The following is a 16,529-nucleotide window of genomic DNA, read 5'->3' on the forward strand; positions in this document are numbered from 1 at the left end:
GAATGTGAAGAAATGTTTATTTAACCCACTTAGGCCATTGATAGCGGACCAAAGATCCCACTGAAATCCAGCCTGGTGAACGAGTGAGTTTACAGAGGTAACTTACAGAAGCCTGGCTGAAAGGTCACTTCAGGGAGTGTGAGTGACTCTGCAGCAGCTGGGTTGGTCAGAAGCCCACTGCAGCCTACATGGGGGACCCCACATAAAAGCTGCGCCTCCAGAGCTCCCTGTGCTCTTCAGGGTACAGTCCTCTCTGTAGCCACTGTTTACACCTTACAGCTTTGGGGAGAAATCTAGGAAATCTTGTAGCTTTTCGTTACTTCCCCAGTCTGCTGTACCAGCTTTCTCCCTCCTGGAGGGAGTGATTCACCTTGAAGAAAATAGCTATTCGACAGCGGCTTCCTGGGGATCTCTGTCTCGCCAGGAGGGGGCAGACTCTCAGTGTGAGCTCACTTTAATTTCCAGCTGGTGTGATCCCTCCAAACTCGGTACTTCATTTTGATGTACTCCTGATGGATATTTGGAATTCTGAAGACCAGGTTCAGATTCAGACGTATTTCAAGCCTCCCAGCTGTCCTCGGACTATCCAGGTGTCCGATTTTGTGAGGTACCATTACAACGGAACATTCTTGGATGGGACACTGTTTGACTCCAGGTAAGTTCCACGGTTCGTTGCAGTGTGTGGTTCCTTCTGTCCTGCCTCCTTTCTGTGCTCATTTGGAAACCAGAAAAAGCACTCAGCCAGAGGCACTCATACCTAGTACCAAATCCTACCCCATATAGTTTTGGTTAGTGTTTGATACTCCGTAGTGCCAGAGTCAAAATAGAACACCTTAGAAGAAATATAAAAACAATCTTGATTTCATTTAAAACACATTTGAAGATTTCCACTTAAGAGCCACATTTCCCAGGAATCTCATGGGTGTTTGACTCATTTATATAGTTTGCCCATGGAAAGAAGAGGAGGGTTGGAGAGATGGCTGAGATTTAAGAGCATTAACTGGTCTTCCATAGGTCCTGAGTTCAATTCCCAGCAACCACATGGTGAGATCTGGTGCCCTCTTCTGGCCTGCAGGGATATGTGCAGGCAGAACATTGCATTCATAATACATAAATACATCTTTAAACAGGTAGGGGAGGGGACAATGAAACTGCGGAGACCTTTGAGGCTAGGATAAAAACCAGGGAACTCTCTGAGGTCCTGTAATACAGAATGTTCAATGAGTGGGATAACTGTTGACTCTGGTCTAAATATGAGCTTTTTGCTTCTTCCTTATATCAGGGAGCAAATATGGGACCTATGCCTGTCACTAGGGATGAGTGTGGGCTCTTGGTTATCTGAGATTTGAGAAACAAAAATCCCATGAATTAGAAATGATATAGAACTTGTTTCCTTCCTCTTCCTTCCTTCTTTCCTTCTTTCCTTCTTTCCTTCTTTCCTTCCTCCCTCCCTCCCTCCCTCCCTCCCTCCCTCCCTCTCTTTCTTCCTTCCTTCCAGCCACAATCGCATGAAAACCTATGACACGTACGTGGGAATTGGATGGCTGATTCCTGGGATGGACAAAGGGCTGCTGGGCATGTGTGTTGGGGAGAAGCGCATCATCACCATCCCTCCTTTCCTGGCCTATGGCGAAGAGGGAGATGGTAAGTCCTCTTTCTCATAGCTCTGCTCATTCGTTTTAGCATGTTTAGTTTTTGTTTATGTGTATGTGTGTGTTCCTGCTTCTCTGAATGTGTACCACATGCATGTACTGCCTCAGAGGCCAGAAGGGACTGCAGATCTCCCGTAGTTGGAGGGATAAACCATTGCCGGGAGTTACTTAGCTTCTCTAGAGTCATGGGCTATAGGCTCATTATCCTTTGCTTTACAGCTAGTATCCACTTATGAGTGACTATATACCATGTTCACCTTTCTGGGTCTGGGTTACCTCACTCAGGATGGATTTTTCTTTCTTTCTTTTTTTTTTTTTTTTTTTTGGTTTTTCGAGACAGGGTTTCTCTGTGGTTTTGGAGCCTGTCCTGGAACTTGCTCTTGTAGACCAGGCTGGTCTCGAACTCACAGAGATCCACCTGCCTCTGCCTCCCGAGTGCTGGGATTAAAGGCGTGCGCCACCACCGCCCGGCTAGGATGGATTTTTCTAGTTCCATCTATTTGCATGCAAAATTTAAGATGCCTTTTTTTTTTTTTTGCTGCTGAGTAATACTCTAATGTGTAAATGTGTCATATTTTCTTTATCTGTTCCTCAGTTGAGGGGCATCTAGGTTGTTGCCAGGTTCTGGCTATTACTAATAATGCTTCTATGAACATAGTTGAACAAATATCCTTGTAGTATGATTGGGTATCCTTTGGGTATTCCTAAAAGTGCTATTGCTGGGTCCTGAGGTAGGTTGATTCCCAATTTTCTGAGAAACCGCCATACTGCTTTCCAGAGTGGTTGTACAAGTTTGCACTCCCACCAGCAATGGAGGACTGTTTTTACCCTCTCACACCCTCTCCAGCATAAGCTATCATTGGTGAAAAACATTTTTTTATACAACATATTTTGATCATAGCCTTTCTGTTTCCCAACTTCTCTCACGTCCTGCCCACCTTCCTACTCTTCCAACTTCATGCACTCTCTCTCTCTCTCTCAAAAAAGAAAAAAAACAAACTAAAATAAAGAAAGCCAATGAGACAAAAGCCCACAAACAAACAAACAAACAAACCCACCCCAAACAGAACAAGCAGTCGACAAAAGCATGTAGTCCGTTTTGTGTTGGCCAATCACTCTAGGCATAGGGCCTGCCCTGGAATATGGTTGATAATTTCACTGAGACTTCATTTGAGAAAACTGGTTTTTCTTTTCTCTGTAGGTATTGATTACAAATAGCTTCTTGGTTAGGGGTGGACTTGGTATTCGCCTCCCCTGATCAGGGCTGGGATTGTATCTGGTTAGAACTTGTCCAGGTCTTGTGCATACTGTCACAGTCTGAGTTCATTCATATATGCATCAGTCCTGTAGTGTCTAGAAGATGCCAAAGAAACGTCCTTTTATTCTCTTTATCCAAAAGCATAAAATATGTGGTTTGTTTACCTCCCGAGTCTTCCCACTCCTGGCGGGAATATTTCAGTTCTGGGGGAACCTGCTATACATACAACGGCTATACTACATACACAAATAATTGTCATTTAGTATAGTTTAGAGAGTAATGGAAAAAGTAGAAGTATATGTTTTTAGTACAGATATAATTTTTTAATTTTCCGAAAAAGGTCTAATTTAGTGCAGGCTGGCCTTGAATTCATCATGTAGCTGCGGATAACCTTGAGTTCTCATCATCCTCTAGTCCCCAGTGCTGGGAATGCACTTGTGTTCCACCATGTCTTGTTTTACAGACATAGCTTTTTGTCTTCAATATTTGTGCTCGGAGGTTGACTGAACCCATGGATTTGAAACCCTTGAATACAGAGGGTAGGCTGTGTCCAGCACATCCTGTCTTAGAAACATCCAGGAGTAGCAGTACCGTGCAGAAATGAGATAGAAAAGATGTAAAAACTATTTTTAGATCGTTTGTATCACCTTTTGTTTGTCATCAAACTTCTGTTTATTTATGTTTTGTTTTGGATAAAGAACTTATTTAAAAAGTGGCTCTTGGTTTGAAAGAACAAGACTGTATGTATAGTGTTTTCCAGAGCAAAGTCACAGGTTTGGAATTTGCACATTTGAATGTTTACAATGCATTTGTGCAGACAGAACCCACAGGAGGCATGGATTTGGGTTTCCGTGTGGGTGCATGCTGCCTACAGAGATCATTGCAGTGCGAGCATCTGAAGCATGCGTGTGGTGGTGTAGTGTGCGGTCAGGCTGTGTGCTATACCCACTAGCCCATTGTTAGACAACAACCCAGGTTCTGGGAAGCTTTAAGGAATGAGGAATACCCACATAGAGGGCATGAGTATTGGCTAAAGCACCTCCCACATTCTGTGTCTGGAATGAGTCGTTCTTCCATTTCTCTCCAGGGAAAGACATTCCTGGGCAGGCGTCCCTCGTCTTTGACGTTGCGTTGTTGGACCTCCATAACCCCAAGGACAGTATTTCCATCGAGAACAAGGTAGTCCCCGAGAACTGTGAGCGCAGAAGTCAGAGTGGGGACTTCCTCAGGTATCATTACAATGGCACGCTTCTGGATGGCACCCTCTTTGATTCCAGGTAAGGAAACTACTTTCCCCTCACCAGAACAGCTCAGTGAAGTGCAGCTGGCACCGTTGGCCATGGGTTAATAATTCTACCAGTGCTGACTCATATTTTAACCTGAGTACAGGTCTCTCTTTTCAGATTCTGAATTTGTTCCTAGGTGGTTTACAAGGGTTTCCTGATTTACATGTCTTGAAAGACAACAGGTGGGGCTTACCCTAGACACCCGTTATATTCCTTCTGACTCTGAACCCCACTGTAGACTCACAGATGTGGCGTGGTCAGAAGCGAGGTCACAGAGATACAGTGGACAAAGAACCAGCTCTCTGTGGTACCCTAGCTTCCCCACACTGGCTAATGTTGGAGCTCTCCGAACATCAGCTTCAGTTTATCCCTTGTTTCTACATGGTCTGAGATGGTTCAGATGGTACGACCAGCTGGAGGAGCTGCTGGGCGCCTTCAGCTCCCTTCTGAGTGGATGCTGCAGAGGGTAATTGCACTGCCCCATCATCAGCGCAGATGGCGTCAGTGCAAAATGCCCTTGGCAAGCTGCGGCATGTCTTGTTCATTCAGGTGGCAGGCTAGTTTTGAAACCACTCCTTTAGCTTCCTATAAACAAGTGGTGACAGAACCTCCTGTCTCTGACGTAATAGACTTCTCATTTGTTTATGTATCCGAAGCATCAAAGGGGGACTTTTTTATGGTATTACTTTTATTGGGATAACTCATCCTTCTTAGTCTTAAGATCTCGTCTACATTTTTTTATTAAATTTTTCAAATGAAAAATAGTCACATGGTTCAAAGTAAAACGAAGTAATAAATTAAGATAATCAATGTAGCTGTCTGCTTACATCATTTGTTCTAGTCTTTAACATTAACAATTTTAATTAATTAAGATCTATTTATTTTATGTATGTGAGTGTTTTGCCTGCATTTATGTATGTGTATTTCATGTGTGCCCGGTGTCCACAGAGGTCAGAAGAAGTCATTAGACCTCTTGGCACTAGGGTTCGGGATGGTTGTGAGCTACCATGTGGGTGCTGGGAACTGAACATGTCCTCTGCAAGAGGAACCGGTACTCTTAACTATCGAGCCATCTGCCTAGCCCCAATGTAACCATTCTATAAGTGTTTCTCTTACTCTTTCTTTTCTTTCCCCTATCATCTTTCTTCTCCCCCCTCTTCCACTTCTCTCCTCCCTTCTCTTGCTCTTCATTCTTTTGAAAGTTTATAATTTTGGATTGAACCCCTTCATTTCACACTGAGTGAAAACCCAAGCCTTTTTTTTTTTTTTATTTTTTGAAGTGGCCTAGATTATACTGATCTTGAACTCCTGAACTCAAGGTGGTCCTAGTAGAGTGGTATGTGCCTGTGTTCCCAGCTAATTGGGAGTTTGAAGCAGGAGGATTACTTGAGCTCAGATGTTGGACAACATAGGGATTGCCCTGTTGAAGGAAGAGAGGGAAGGAAGGATGTGGGCAAATTATTTTCTGGGCATACTAGATTTTTGCCCACACGATGGAACTATTGTTTCTGCAGGTCTTGCATAGTTTCCAATTTGAGTACAGTGTTATCTCGCCTGTTCTAACATAATAGATTTTGTTCTAAACTTGGGTATCAATTCTTTTTTGGGACCATTTATGGTCTCATTTATGGTTTTACTACTCTTTGGCATTTAAGAGTTTTAATTATTTTTGCACCTAAGTCTTCAAGTATGTTTCCAAACATACTTGGGTCAAAGCTTATATGTAAGTGTGTGTGTGTTTAATTTTAATGTATTCTTAATTGAAATAGAATCATGTCAGTTTCTAATTTCCTGTCTACTCTCTTACGTATATTTTTATAGGTTTTGATATACATTCTCTGGGTATCATTTAGAAGTAAGAACCAGGTTTGATTGCTTATGTTTTCAACCCTAGCACTTGGAAGGCAGGAGGATTTTTCTCAAGTTTTGATGCTAGCCTGATCTCAAAACACAAAACAAAGCAAGTTAAACTTTGGTAAATTTCAAGAGAAAAATCATACCTATGATTTTAACCTGAAGTTCTTTGGTTACTGTTTCCAAATATTTATTTAGATATCCTTTATTATTATTTTTGCCTATTTTTATATTGCTGGCATTTAATTTGTCCTTATTGATTTGAAGAAATTAACCCTTTTATGGGTTGAAAGCATTTTCCTCTGTTTGCATTTTTATTGTTCTGTATATTTAGTGTTTTGATTGTAAGTATGGCTTGGGAAAGTTCTCTGGTCTTGCCTAATTGGCATTCTAAGTGCAACCTATTCTGGGGACCTTTGCCCCTAGAGTTGGGAAAATTTCTGCTATGATTTTATTGAAAATGTTTTTTTTTTTTTTTTTTTTTTTTTTTTTGCGCCTTGAACATGAAATTCTTCTCCTTTTTCTGTGCCTAGATTTGGGTTTTAAATTATATTCCATAGATCTTGACTATTCTATTCATATTCTACTGCATAGTCTGTCTTTGTTGTTGTCTGAATATTACAATTCCTCCTTGTCTTTAAGCTTGGCCACTCTGTCCTCCTGTTGAGCTACTCTGCTGGTGAGTCTCCCCAACTTACAGAACTTCCTGAAATTGTCATTTCCAGTATTTCAGTTTTGATTTTTTCAGTATTGTTAAAAATCACATGTATGTATGTATGTATGTATGTATGTGTGTATGTATGTATGTGTGTTGGTGTGCACATTATGTACACGTACGCGCAGGTATCTGCAGAGGCCACATTCCCGTGGAGCTGGAGGTACCTGAAGGTTTAGGCCGCTGCTCTGGATGTTGCAAACTCATTTGAATTTGGGTCTTCTCTCTTAACCATTGAGCCATCTCTTTGGCTCCTCAATATTTCTCTTTATTAAATTTCACTTTTATGTGACTTTCTTATTTCACTTATTTATTTCTGTTCTCTATTAATTCATGAGTTTGTATTCTGTTTGATTTCCCTGAATATACTTATAATTAATTATTCTTTTGAATTCTTTGCCTGGGATTTCATCGGATTCATTTTCTACGTGGGGCCATCCTGTGGAGTTGGCAATTCTTGATGGAGTCAGGCTGTATTTGTTTTACACAGTCCTTATGTTTTAACACTGGGACCTGTGCATCTGGGCTTAGGTTTTGTTTTTGTTTTTGTTCTTTTCAGTGGAAGTGTCCGCAGTGCTCAAGAGGGCCTGAGCTTCCATAACTCGAGGTGTCACGTTTGTCTGCTAGAATTGTGCTAAGGGCACCAGACTTAGTCCAGTATGACTAGGGAGAAAAGTACTGTCTCCCAAAACAATTGCTGTCAAAGGGAAGGCCCACTGTGAAATTACGTGATCAACGAAACGCCGTCATTGTTTAGACAATACTTACTTTAGGAGTTAGGAAACACTGATAGTACTTCTTGTGCTCTGCTGTGGGTATGAGTGGGAAGGGAAAAAGCAGAGGAAGACTCATAGTATTGAGTTGATTTCAAAAGAAAGATGGAGGAGAGAACTGTTAGTACCAGGACGAAAGGGAACTGGGAAGGAGATAGGCAACTCCCATCAGCTCTGCTTTATGTGGCTGCTTCTCTCACTCCCATGCCTTTTATAATGTGGTCATACACATCGTCAGTATAGCATGTTGTTTCTGCAGGTGCCCACATGCTCCCCATTCCAGGGGAACACGTTCTTGGGCTGTGAGTAATTTCCACAGCTTCTGTGGGTGTCCCTTATGAATGACCTCACCCTTTCCTTCTTTCTTAGCTACTCACGGAACCACACCTTTGACACGTACATTGGGCAGGGCTATGTGATTCCTGGGATGGATGAAGGCTTACTTGGTGTTTGCATTGGAGAGAGGCGAAGGATTGTGGTCCCTCCCCACCTGGGCTATGGAGAAGAAGGAAGAGGTGTGTATTACCTGCCCTCCTCACTAACTGGCTGCTTCCACATTGCTTAGGTCAGAGACAAAACAAGGAAGCCAGATGCAGTGTTAAGACTCCGTTCCACTGATGCCTGTCATTCTAGAGCTGTTTGGTGGCAACTGTGTGCCCTACCCATTTTCGTTTCTGAAAAATTTAAAATCTACACCAGTGTTGAAAGGGTTGCACAGTGAATTCTACTTTGTTTGACCAATTATTAATATTTTACTCCTCTATCTATGATTCTATCTATGTATGCTTATATGTTATATACAATATATTTATTTATATAAATATAAATAATATATATAAATATATAAATTTATATAATATATATTATTTATTTACAGTGAATTTTACTTTGTTTGACCAATTATTAATATTTTACTCTATCTATGATTCTATCTGTGTATGCTTATATGTTATATACAATATATTTATTTATTTTTATTTTACCTGTATGAGTATTTCACCTGCACGTATGTAAGTGTACTATGTATGTATTGTCTGAAGAGGCCAGGAGAGGATACTGGATCCCCTGCAACTAGAGTTAAAGACAGTTATGAGCTGCCGTGTTGATGCTAGGAGCTGAACTGGGTCTTTTTGAAGAGTAGCCAGTGTTCTTAACTGATGGGTCATCTCTGCAGTCCCAACATTTTACTCTATTTTAACTGCCTTTATATTTATTTATTTATTTTAAATAAAGTGGTTTGAAAGTAAGTGTAACTTTATTCTCTCCCCCCTCCTTTTGGTTTTTATTTTGCACACTAAGAAATCCCCCTATATAACTGTACAATTTGGCAGCATTAGCAAATTTAGTGAGTCGTGTAGCTAGAACCTTAATTCCAGGGACATTTTGTCACCTTAGGAGCAAACTTCCTTTAAAAAGTTGTAGAAATAGCTCAGCATGTGGCATGTGCCTGCAATCCCAACGCTTCGTAGAAATAGCTCAGCATGGTGGCATGTGCCTGCAATCCCAACACTTCGTAGAAATAGCTCAGCATGGTGGCATGTGCCTGCAATCCCAACGCTTCATAGGAATAGCTAAGCATGTGGCATGTGACTGCAATCCCAACACTTTGGAGGTGGAAGCAGGAGAGTCAGGAATTCGTAGCTATTCTGGCTATGTAAGAAATTTGAGGCTAGCCTGAGCTAAATGGGACCTTGTTTCAAAAACAAAAACAAATAAACAAAAAACAAATCATAACAAAAAAACAGACAAAAATAGATGCCAAAGTGTATTTTATTTTTAGGATTAGAGAAGATTAAGACCTCCAACATCCCTAAATCACACCATGAGAAGTTAGTGCTACTGTGGTAGGCATATTACATTAAAACGTGTCCATGAACCTCTGAATATTTCTTTATTCAAAGGGTATATTCTGGTGTGATTAAGGACCTTGAAGCAGGGATGGTGTTCTGGGTTATTCAGATGGCCCTGAAATGAATGCTTTGAGTGTCTTTGCGGGAGGCAGGATGTGAGCTGGATGAGAAGCTAACTAAGCTTGGCTGAGACTGGGGATGTGGTTGTGGTCACTGATGTGGGTTGCATTTGGTTGGGGTGGGGAGGAGACAGGACACGATGTACAGGACAAGGAAACTCTTTCTTCTGAGGCCTCCAGAAGGAGCATGCCCCTGCCGGTGCCTCTGACTTCCAGAGCTGTGTCTGTTTGCTTGTCGTCTCCTTGTCTCTTCCTGTTGCCTCCCTTGCTCTCCTCTATCTTCCCCTTCCCTTCTCTCTCTCTTTTACAGTGCTGGTCATGGAGCCTAGGACCCTTTGCATCCTAGGCAAGTGCTTCTCTGTTGGCTTCTCCCCCCACCCCCACCAGCTCAGTGTTTGTGATTGCAAGTCCCCAAATTTGATGTAATTTGTTATCCCAGTAGTAGATATTTCTGTACTTTTGGGTGTATCTGTCTATATCTCTAAGTTAAAAGAAATGTATGTACTAAGTATGGGGCACGTATGTATCTATATTCATGGCTTTCGGGAGGCAGGAGAATTCAAGTCCAGCCTGGGCTACCTAGGTAGGCCCTTTATCAAAGAGAGGAAGAATAAGGAGACGTCTACCCACACTCACATATCCCGAAAGACATTATCTTCCTATCATACTGTGTTGAAAACCCCTTCTTCCAGTTTGTTGTTAACAGTTTTATATGTCAACAGGTATTTATTATTAACCTTTAATATTGCCAAGCCATCTCTCTACCCTGTCAACAGATACTTTTGATAGCTATATAGTATACTTGAAATCATGTTGATTTTTGTTTTTGTTACTGCATTTCCATCTCTTGCATTAGTTTTTGCTGAGTTGCTTGACTTCCCTAGGGATAGTTGATGCAGTTTTTTTTTCTTTTCTTTTTCTTTTTTTTTTTTTTTTTTTTTTTAGCATGGGCTTATATTCCTTTTACTGCTGGAATTCAGGCTGATCTCATTGGCGGAATATATTCACTTTGTTAACCCTCTTCTGACTTCTATTCACATATAATATGGATCTTGAAAATTTTCTCTGGAGATTTCCTCACAGAGGATCCAAGATGCATCAAGCTGATTAGAAACTAGAGGGTACAGTTGAGTTGAGAAGCAATTTTTCTCTCTGACTTAAACTCCTCTGATTTTTCTGGGCCATAAAGGATCATACCTAAAGAAATATGAGCTGGAGCCAGATGTGGCAATGTGTTCTCTCACCCCAGCACTCGGGACAGGCCAAGGTAGGAGACTTAGGAGTCAGAGGGTATGCTCAGTGTCCTAGTTACTTTCTGTTGCTGTGATAAGACACGGTGACCAAGGCAACTCGGAGAAGCATTTATTTTAGGCTTACAGTTTCAGAGGGTTGGAGTCCATGATGGCAGAGCAGCGGCATAGAAAGCATGGTGGCATGAATAGCTAAGGGCTTAGGTCTGTATGTAGGAGGCAGAAAGAATCAACTAGGAATGGCATGGGCTTTTGAAACCTTAAAGCCTGCCCCTACTGACTCACATCCTCCAACAAGGTTGTGCCTTCTGATCCTTCTCAAACGGTTTCACCCACCTGGGGCCAAGCATTCAAATATATGAGCCTATGGCATCATTCTCATTCAAACCGCTAAGCTGATAGTGACTTTGAGGCCAATCTGTGCTACATGAGACCCTGTTCCAGAGAGAGATAGAGATAGAGAGATAGAGATAGAGAGAGGGAGAGAGAGAGAAAGATAGAGACAGAGACAGAAGGAGAGAGAAAAAAGATGGGGGAGTATACAGTGGTAAAAATGCTTGCTTAGTATACATGAGGCCCTGGGTTCAGTCCTCTGCAATGAACTAAATGAATGAATAAATGAATAAGTAAATAAATTAATAGGTAAAATGGGCCTTGCTTCCTGTCCCGTTTAGTGTTTTGATACTACTGTTTTACACTCTGCCAGGTTTTAGTTCTGGTCATCCATACATAGAAGCAGGTAGTTTCTGAGTGTTCTTATTTCATTATGACTTGAGGAATGATCCTTCCTGTCTTAAAAAAAAAAGAACACACAGATGAAAACCATTTGCTTAAACTATTTTTTCCTTTTGGCTCTCCATCAAGTATGAGACCGAGGTCTGCACAGAATTAAATGAGGCTTTGGGAAACTTCCAAAGAATCATAAATGTTATGAGCAAGAGGCTGCTCCATCCTGAATCCCATGTTGAAGTGTAAACTGTAGGTGTTGTGTAAACGGAGACTGTGCTTTCGTTTCCCTGCCACCCAGACCAGAAGGACACCCCACATCTCTCTTGTGTGGGGGTGAGGGTGGGAATGGGGGGGTACTGCATCATTGCTCTGGCTTAGCTCTCAGTGACTTTTGGGGATGGTTACATGCTGATCCCTGGAGCACTGGTCCAGAAACACGTAGGGTGCAGCTCTGCCTAGCTTGTAGATTCCTCTTAGCACACGGGAGTGCCGGGCACTACTGAGGTCTCAGTAAGATTGTCAGCAATGAGCCCCTGATGGAGCTCACAGCGTCTACCAACATTTTGTTCTGTTATAGCGTGTCACCTGTAGGGTTAGCAAACCAGAGTGGGACTTCTGGAGTCATTCTGGTCTTTTCTGTTTTGCTGTGTTCCTCAAGGACAGCTCTGGATTGAGGACACTTTGAAGTTTGCAGCTCTGAAGTACAGCTTTCTTGTTAGAGAAGGAAGCTTCTATCTGGTTTGCTGGTTTACTATCTTTTAAGCACTTTTTAGGGAAAAAGAGAGTGAGCAAAATAATTGCTGTTTTGCTCGCTTGTGTCTGGGGTTGTGTGTGTGTGTTGTTGTTGTATATGTGTGTGTGTGCACATTGGGTGGAGGCCTGGGGTTGATGTCAGGTGTCTTTTCTTGATTGCCCTTCCCTTTATTTTTTTCAGACCGAGTTTCTCTGAACCCACAGCTCATCCATTCAGTTCAGGCTAAATGAGCTTCAGGCTACGATTACAGGCATGCAGTCTGTGCCCAGAGTTTTACGTGTTCTGGAGATCTGAATTCAACTTGTCATGCTTGTGTGGCAGGCACTTTGCTGACTGAACCTTTTCCCCGAGCCCTCTGGGACTGCTTGCACAAAAGCTCACTGAAAACTGGAAACAGCTGTGGGCAGTGTTACTATAATAAGACTTGTCATATAAACTTGAAGACCAGATGTTTGTTCCATAATGCCCACATAGGACAGCCAGATATGGCGGTATTGGTGTGTGCACCAAGGAGGCAGAGACACGTGGATCTCTGGGGCTCCCTGAGTGAGTCTAGATGACTTGCTGAGTTCAAGAACAGTAGGGAGACCATGTCTTAAAAGAATAAAACAAACAAAACCCACAGAAAAATCAACAGTGTTCATGGCACAACACCAGAATTTGCCCTCTGGCCTGTATATGTGTGTCTGTGTACTTACACAACATGACCATACACAACAGAAAGTGTTATCATAATCACTGTGTATATAAGATAGTAAGACCCATAAAAGTTGAGTTTTTTGCTTAATGTCACCATTGGAGCCACAATCAGGCCTAGAACTTTCTAATGTGTCTGTGTCCCCATTGGGCAGCGGCTTGTTGGTTTCCATATGTAGTGAACTGAGAATTCAAACCAGAAGTTCTAGAGATCTCAAAGGGAATTAGTAACTGCCAGGAAGTAGAGCTTTCTGCTGGGACAGACAGACAGCCTACTAGCAGCCTTTGTCGTCAGCCTTAACTGGCTCTTTGTGGGCTCAAGACTAATCCTTAGGGTTCAAGGTCTGTCCTCTGGTTTTACAGGTGAGGGAACTCCCATTTTCTGGTCTGTCGAAGATGCATTAAAGTCATTCCACGCCCATGTTCTGCTTGGGTGTTAGGAACCCATCAGAGAATAAGAGCAACAATAACTCCCTGCCCACACAGAGCCTAGATCCTCATTGATGCCCTCACTAGGATGTTTGTGTCTCTGAGTTAACTGGGCACCTGGGAGACTGACCCACATTAACTTCCTAGAGCCTGACAAGCAAGCCTAGTGCTAATACAGTGTTCACTGAGTGGGTGTGTGTCTGTCTCTCAACTGACCAAGATGTCTGTGCCAAAGAAGTTGCCTTAGTCATCAGCAGAGTGCTTGGCAAGCTAGGAGCAGATCCTGGGAATGCACAGATTTCAAACTTACTTCGTTTTCTTCTGTAGAAGGCTCTGTTTTCCAGTGCATCATGCAGGGGGCATTTTATTTACATTAGTCAAGTTTGGTGTCTGCATACTTATGACTATGTCTGAGAAAGGTTAGTCAATCACATGCCATCAATATAGTCTTTTTTCTTGTGTTTTTTTTTTTTTTTAAACAGTGTCTCACTGTGTATCCGTGTGGCTCGGAACTTGCTATGTAGATCTGACTGGCCTAGTGCTATGTAGACCAGGCTGACCTAGAATTCACAGAGATCTGCCTGCCTCTGTCTCCTGAGTTCTGTGGTTAAAGGCATGCGCCACCATGCCCAACCATAGTTTTTCTTAAACACAGTCACCTAGGAAAAGAAATCCCTGGCCCTTTTCTGGCCCATAGGTCCTCGAATGTTGGTGCAGTGAGAATCACCTGTAATTTCTAGGGGATTGAGTGGCAGTGGGCCAAGCCTCTGTGTTTACCTTCTTTTCAATTCAGAAAAGATTGTGACCACTGTTAACATCCCAGCATCAGGCCCAGGCACTCACATTTTAATTTTTCTTTTTGAAACACTCTGTGTCTCAAAATTTTCCTGCCTCTGCCTCCCTACTGCTGCTGACATTTTTAAGGTTCTGATGTGATTTTTTTTTAGATATACCTTAAATTTTTTTTTGTATTCAGAGGTGGAAAATTACATTATTTGATTTTTTTTTTGAGACACTGTCTGGTTTGGGATTTTCTATATAGATCAAGCTGGCCTTAAACTGGCTTGTCTGCTTGCTTTTGTCTCCCGAGTGCTGGGAGTAAAGAAATAGTGGTGCGTGCCTTTCCCATTTTAACCATTTTTTGTTTGATTGGATTTTTGTTAAGATAATTGTTGATTCATTATAGAATAATAGGTGTCCTCCTTTACTTAGTTTCCTTAGTGGTCATGTTAATAAAATCATAGTATAAGTATCTCATACAAGGATATATATAGATCAAATCCACTGATCTTATTCACATTTCTCTAGGTTTACTAATTTTATCATATGTGGAGAATCATTGTCTACCATAGTCAAGATATATAGTAGTTCCATAACTTCCTCTTTTTAAATCGTTTTTATTGAGCTATATATTTTTCTCTGCTTCCCTCCCGTCCTCCTCTCCTTCTACCCTCTCCCATGATCTTCATGCTCTCAATTTACTCAGGAGATCTTGTCTTTTTCTACTTCCCTTGTCGATTAGATCCATATATGTCTCTCTTAGGATCCTCTTTGTTATCTAGGTTCTCTGGGGTTAGGATTTTTTTTTTTTTAACTTTATGTCTAAAAGCCACTTATGAGTGAGAAGGGAAAAACACACACACCATTTTAACTATTTTTAAGCCTACAGAGAAATTAAGTATATTCACAATGTTGCTGAAGTCATTCAGGTTAAAGCTCCGGAAGCCCTTGGAAGTTAGGTTCAGCCTCATCCCCAATAAACCAAGGAAAGAGATAATAATTGATGAGAAACAATGGGATTGACTTGAGTGGTCACCCTGGACAGATGAAGTGGCCTGAAAACCCGCTTCCCCTATATCCATCTTTAGTGGCATGAGGCTGAGGTTTAAGGAGAGGGAGAGAGGTACCTGTAACTGAGCAGTTCTGGTCAACATGCGGCCCTGCCATCACTAACTTACAACTGTCTTGCCTACAGCTTCTTCCAAAAGACCGTTTATTTATCATCAATGTTTTTTGTTATAACTTTATCAGTAGCTGTCCTGAAGAGCCACCTTTGATTCAGGGATCCTTTGCACAGGAGATGATCATAGACTCCCGCACAGGTGGGGGTTTGGGGACAAATGAACACATAGAGATCCTGATCCTAACTGGAGTCTCATCACTAAGCCAAGAGATACCCGATCTCAAGAGCAAAAGTCATTATTACTCTTTACGCTGTAACTGCCCAGAGGCCGTCTGGCCAGTGACCAAACTCATGATTGATAATAAAAGAAACTCCTTCGCCCAACTACTTTGGCAAACAAGGTCTGAGTTGAAGTTAAATAGGGAACTGGCTGGAGATCTGACCTCAGTTATTAACTTCAGTTTTATTCTGTTTTAAAAAGATTTATTTATTTTATATCAGTGAGTGTCTGCTCTCATGCATGTATGTGTGCCGTATGTGTGAAATGCCTGAGAAGGCCAGAAAAGGGCATTGGTTTCCTTGGAACCAGAGTTAGAGATGGATGTGAGCCACTATGTGGTGCTGGGAATGGAACTCAGGGCCTCTTCAAAAGCAACACGTGCTCTTAACTGCAAAGCTGTCTCTCCAGCCCTGCTCAGCTTCAGTGGAGCTTACCACTTCATGGTTCTTGGTGGAGTCACACTGCGGGTGCAGATGCTTTGACAAGACCTGTTATAAAACCACAAAATTCCACAAATGCAGCAGTGACAGCCACAGCTGTGTCTTAGGGTAAAGACACAAATTTCTCCATAACTCTTAACTTTGGGCAAACCTCAAATTGTGCCCATGTTTTCCCATTTGTATATTGAAAATAGAAGAATATGTCAAGTATTCACAAATATATATATAAGCAGTGGGTGCTTATTAAATACCAGGCACTCATCTGATTGCTTTATTTGTGCCAGGCCTGATTATGTCCACCCTGTGTGGAACAAGCTGGATGCATTTTAGATACTTTTTGATTCTGGTATGCTAACCCAAGGGATATGCATGGTACAGTCTGTGTTTCTTTTATGAAGCCTATGACAGTTTTGCTTTTCTTGAGTAGTAGGTTGGACACTGACCTACGATATCCTACAGTTCATTTCCTATGCTGCCTCTTCTGTTGGGACAGGGCGAGCCTTCATTGGCATAGACTTGAGTTTTCTGACCTATGTTTCAC

General features: G+C 41.9%; 1 protein-coding gene across 1 annotated transcript in view; it reads left to right on the top strand.

The window, feature by feature from the left end:
- The window catches only part of Fkbp9 (FKBP prolyl isomerase 9), a 48,637-nt gene that overhangs the window by 19,540 nt on the left and 12,568 nt on the right, over window positions 1–16,529 (top strand). The window contains exons 3-6 of the mRNA XM_041640376.1: window positions 466–655; window positions 1,499–1,644; window positions 3,998–4,187; window positions 7,908–8,053. Of these exons, the coding sequence (XP_041496310.1) occupies window positions 466–655; window positions 1,499–1,644; window positions 3,998–4,187; window positions 7,908–8,053 (672 nt within the window). The remainder of the gene's footprint in view (window positions 1–465; window positions 656–1,498; window positions 1,645–3,997; window positions 4,188–7,907; window positions 8,054–16,529) is intronic.

The sequence above is a fragment of the Microtus oregoni genome, unplaced genomic scaffold, assembly GCF_018167655.1.
Source record: "Microtus oregoni isolate MIOR12 unplaced genomic scaffold, Mior012 000062F_ref0000492, whole genome shotgun sequence".
NCBI lineage: Eukaryota > Metazoa > Chordata > Mammalia > Rodentia > Cricetidae > Microtus > Microtus oregoni.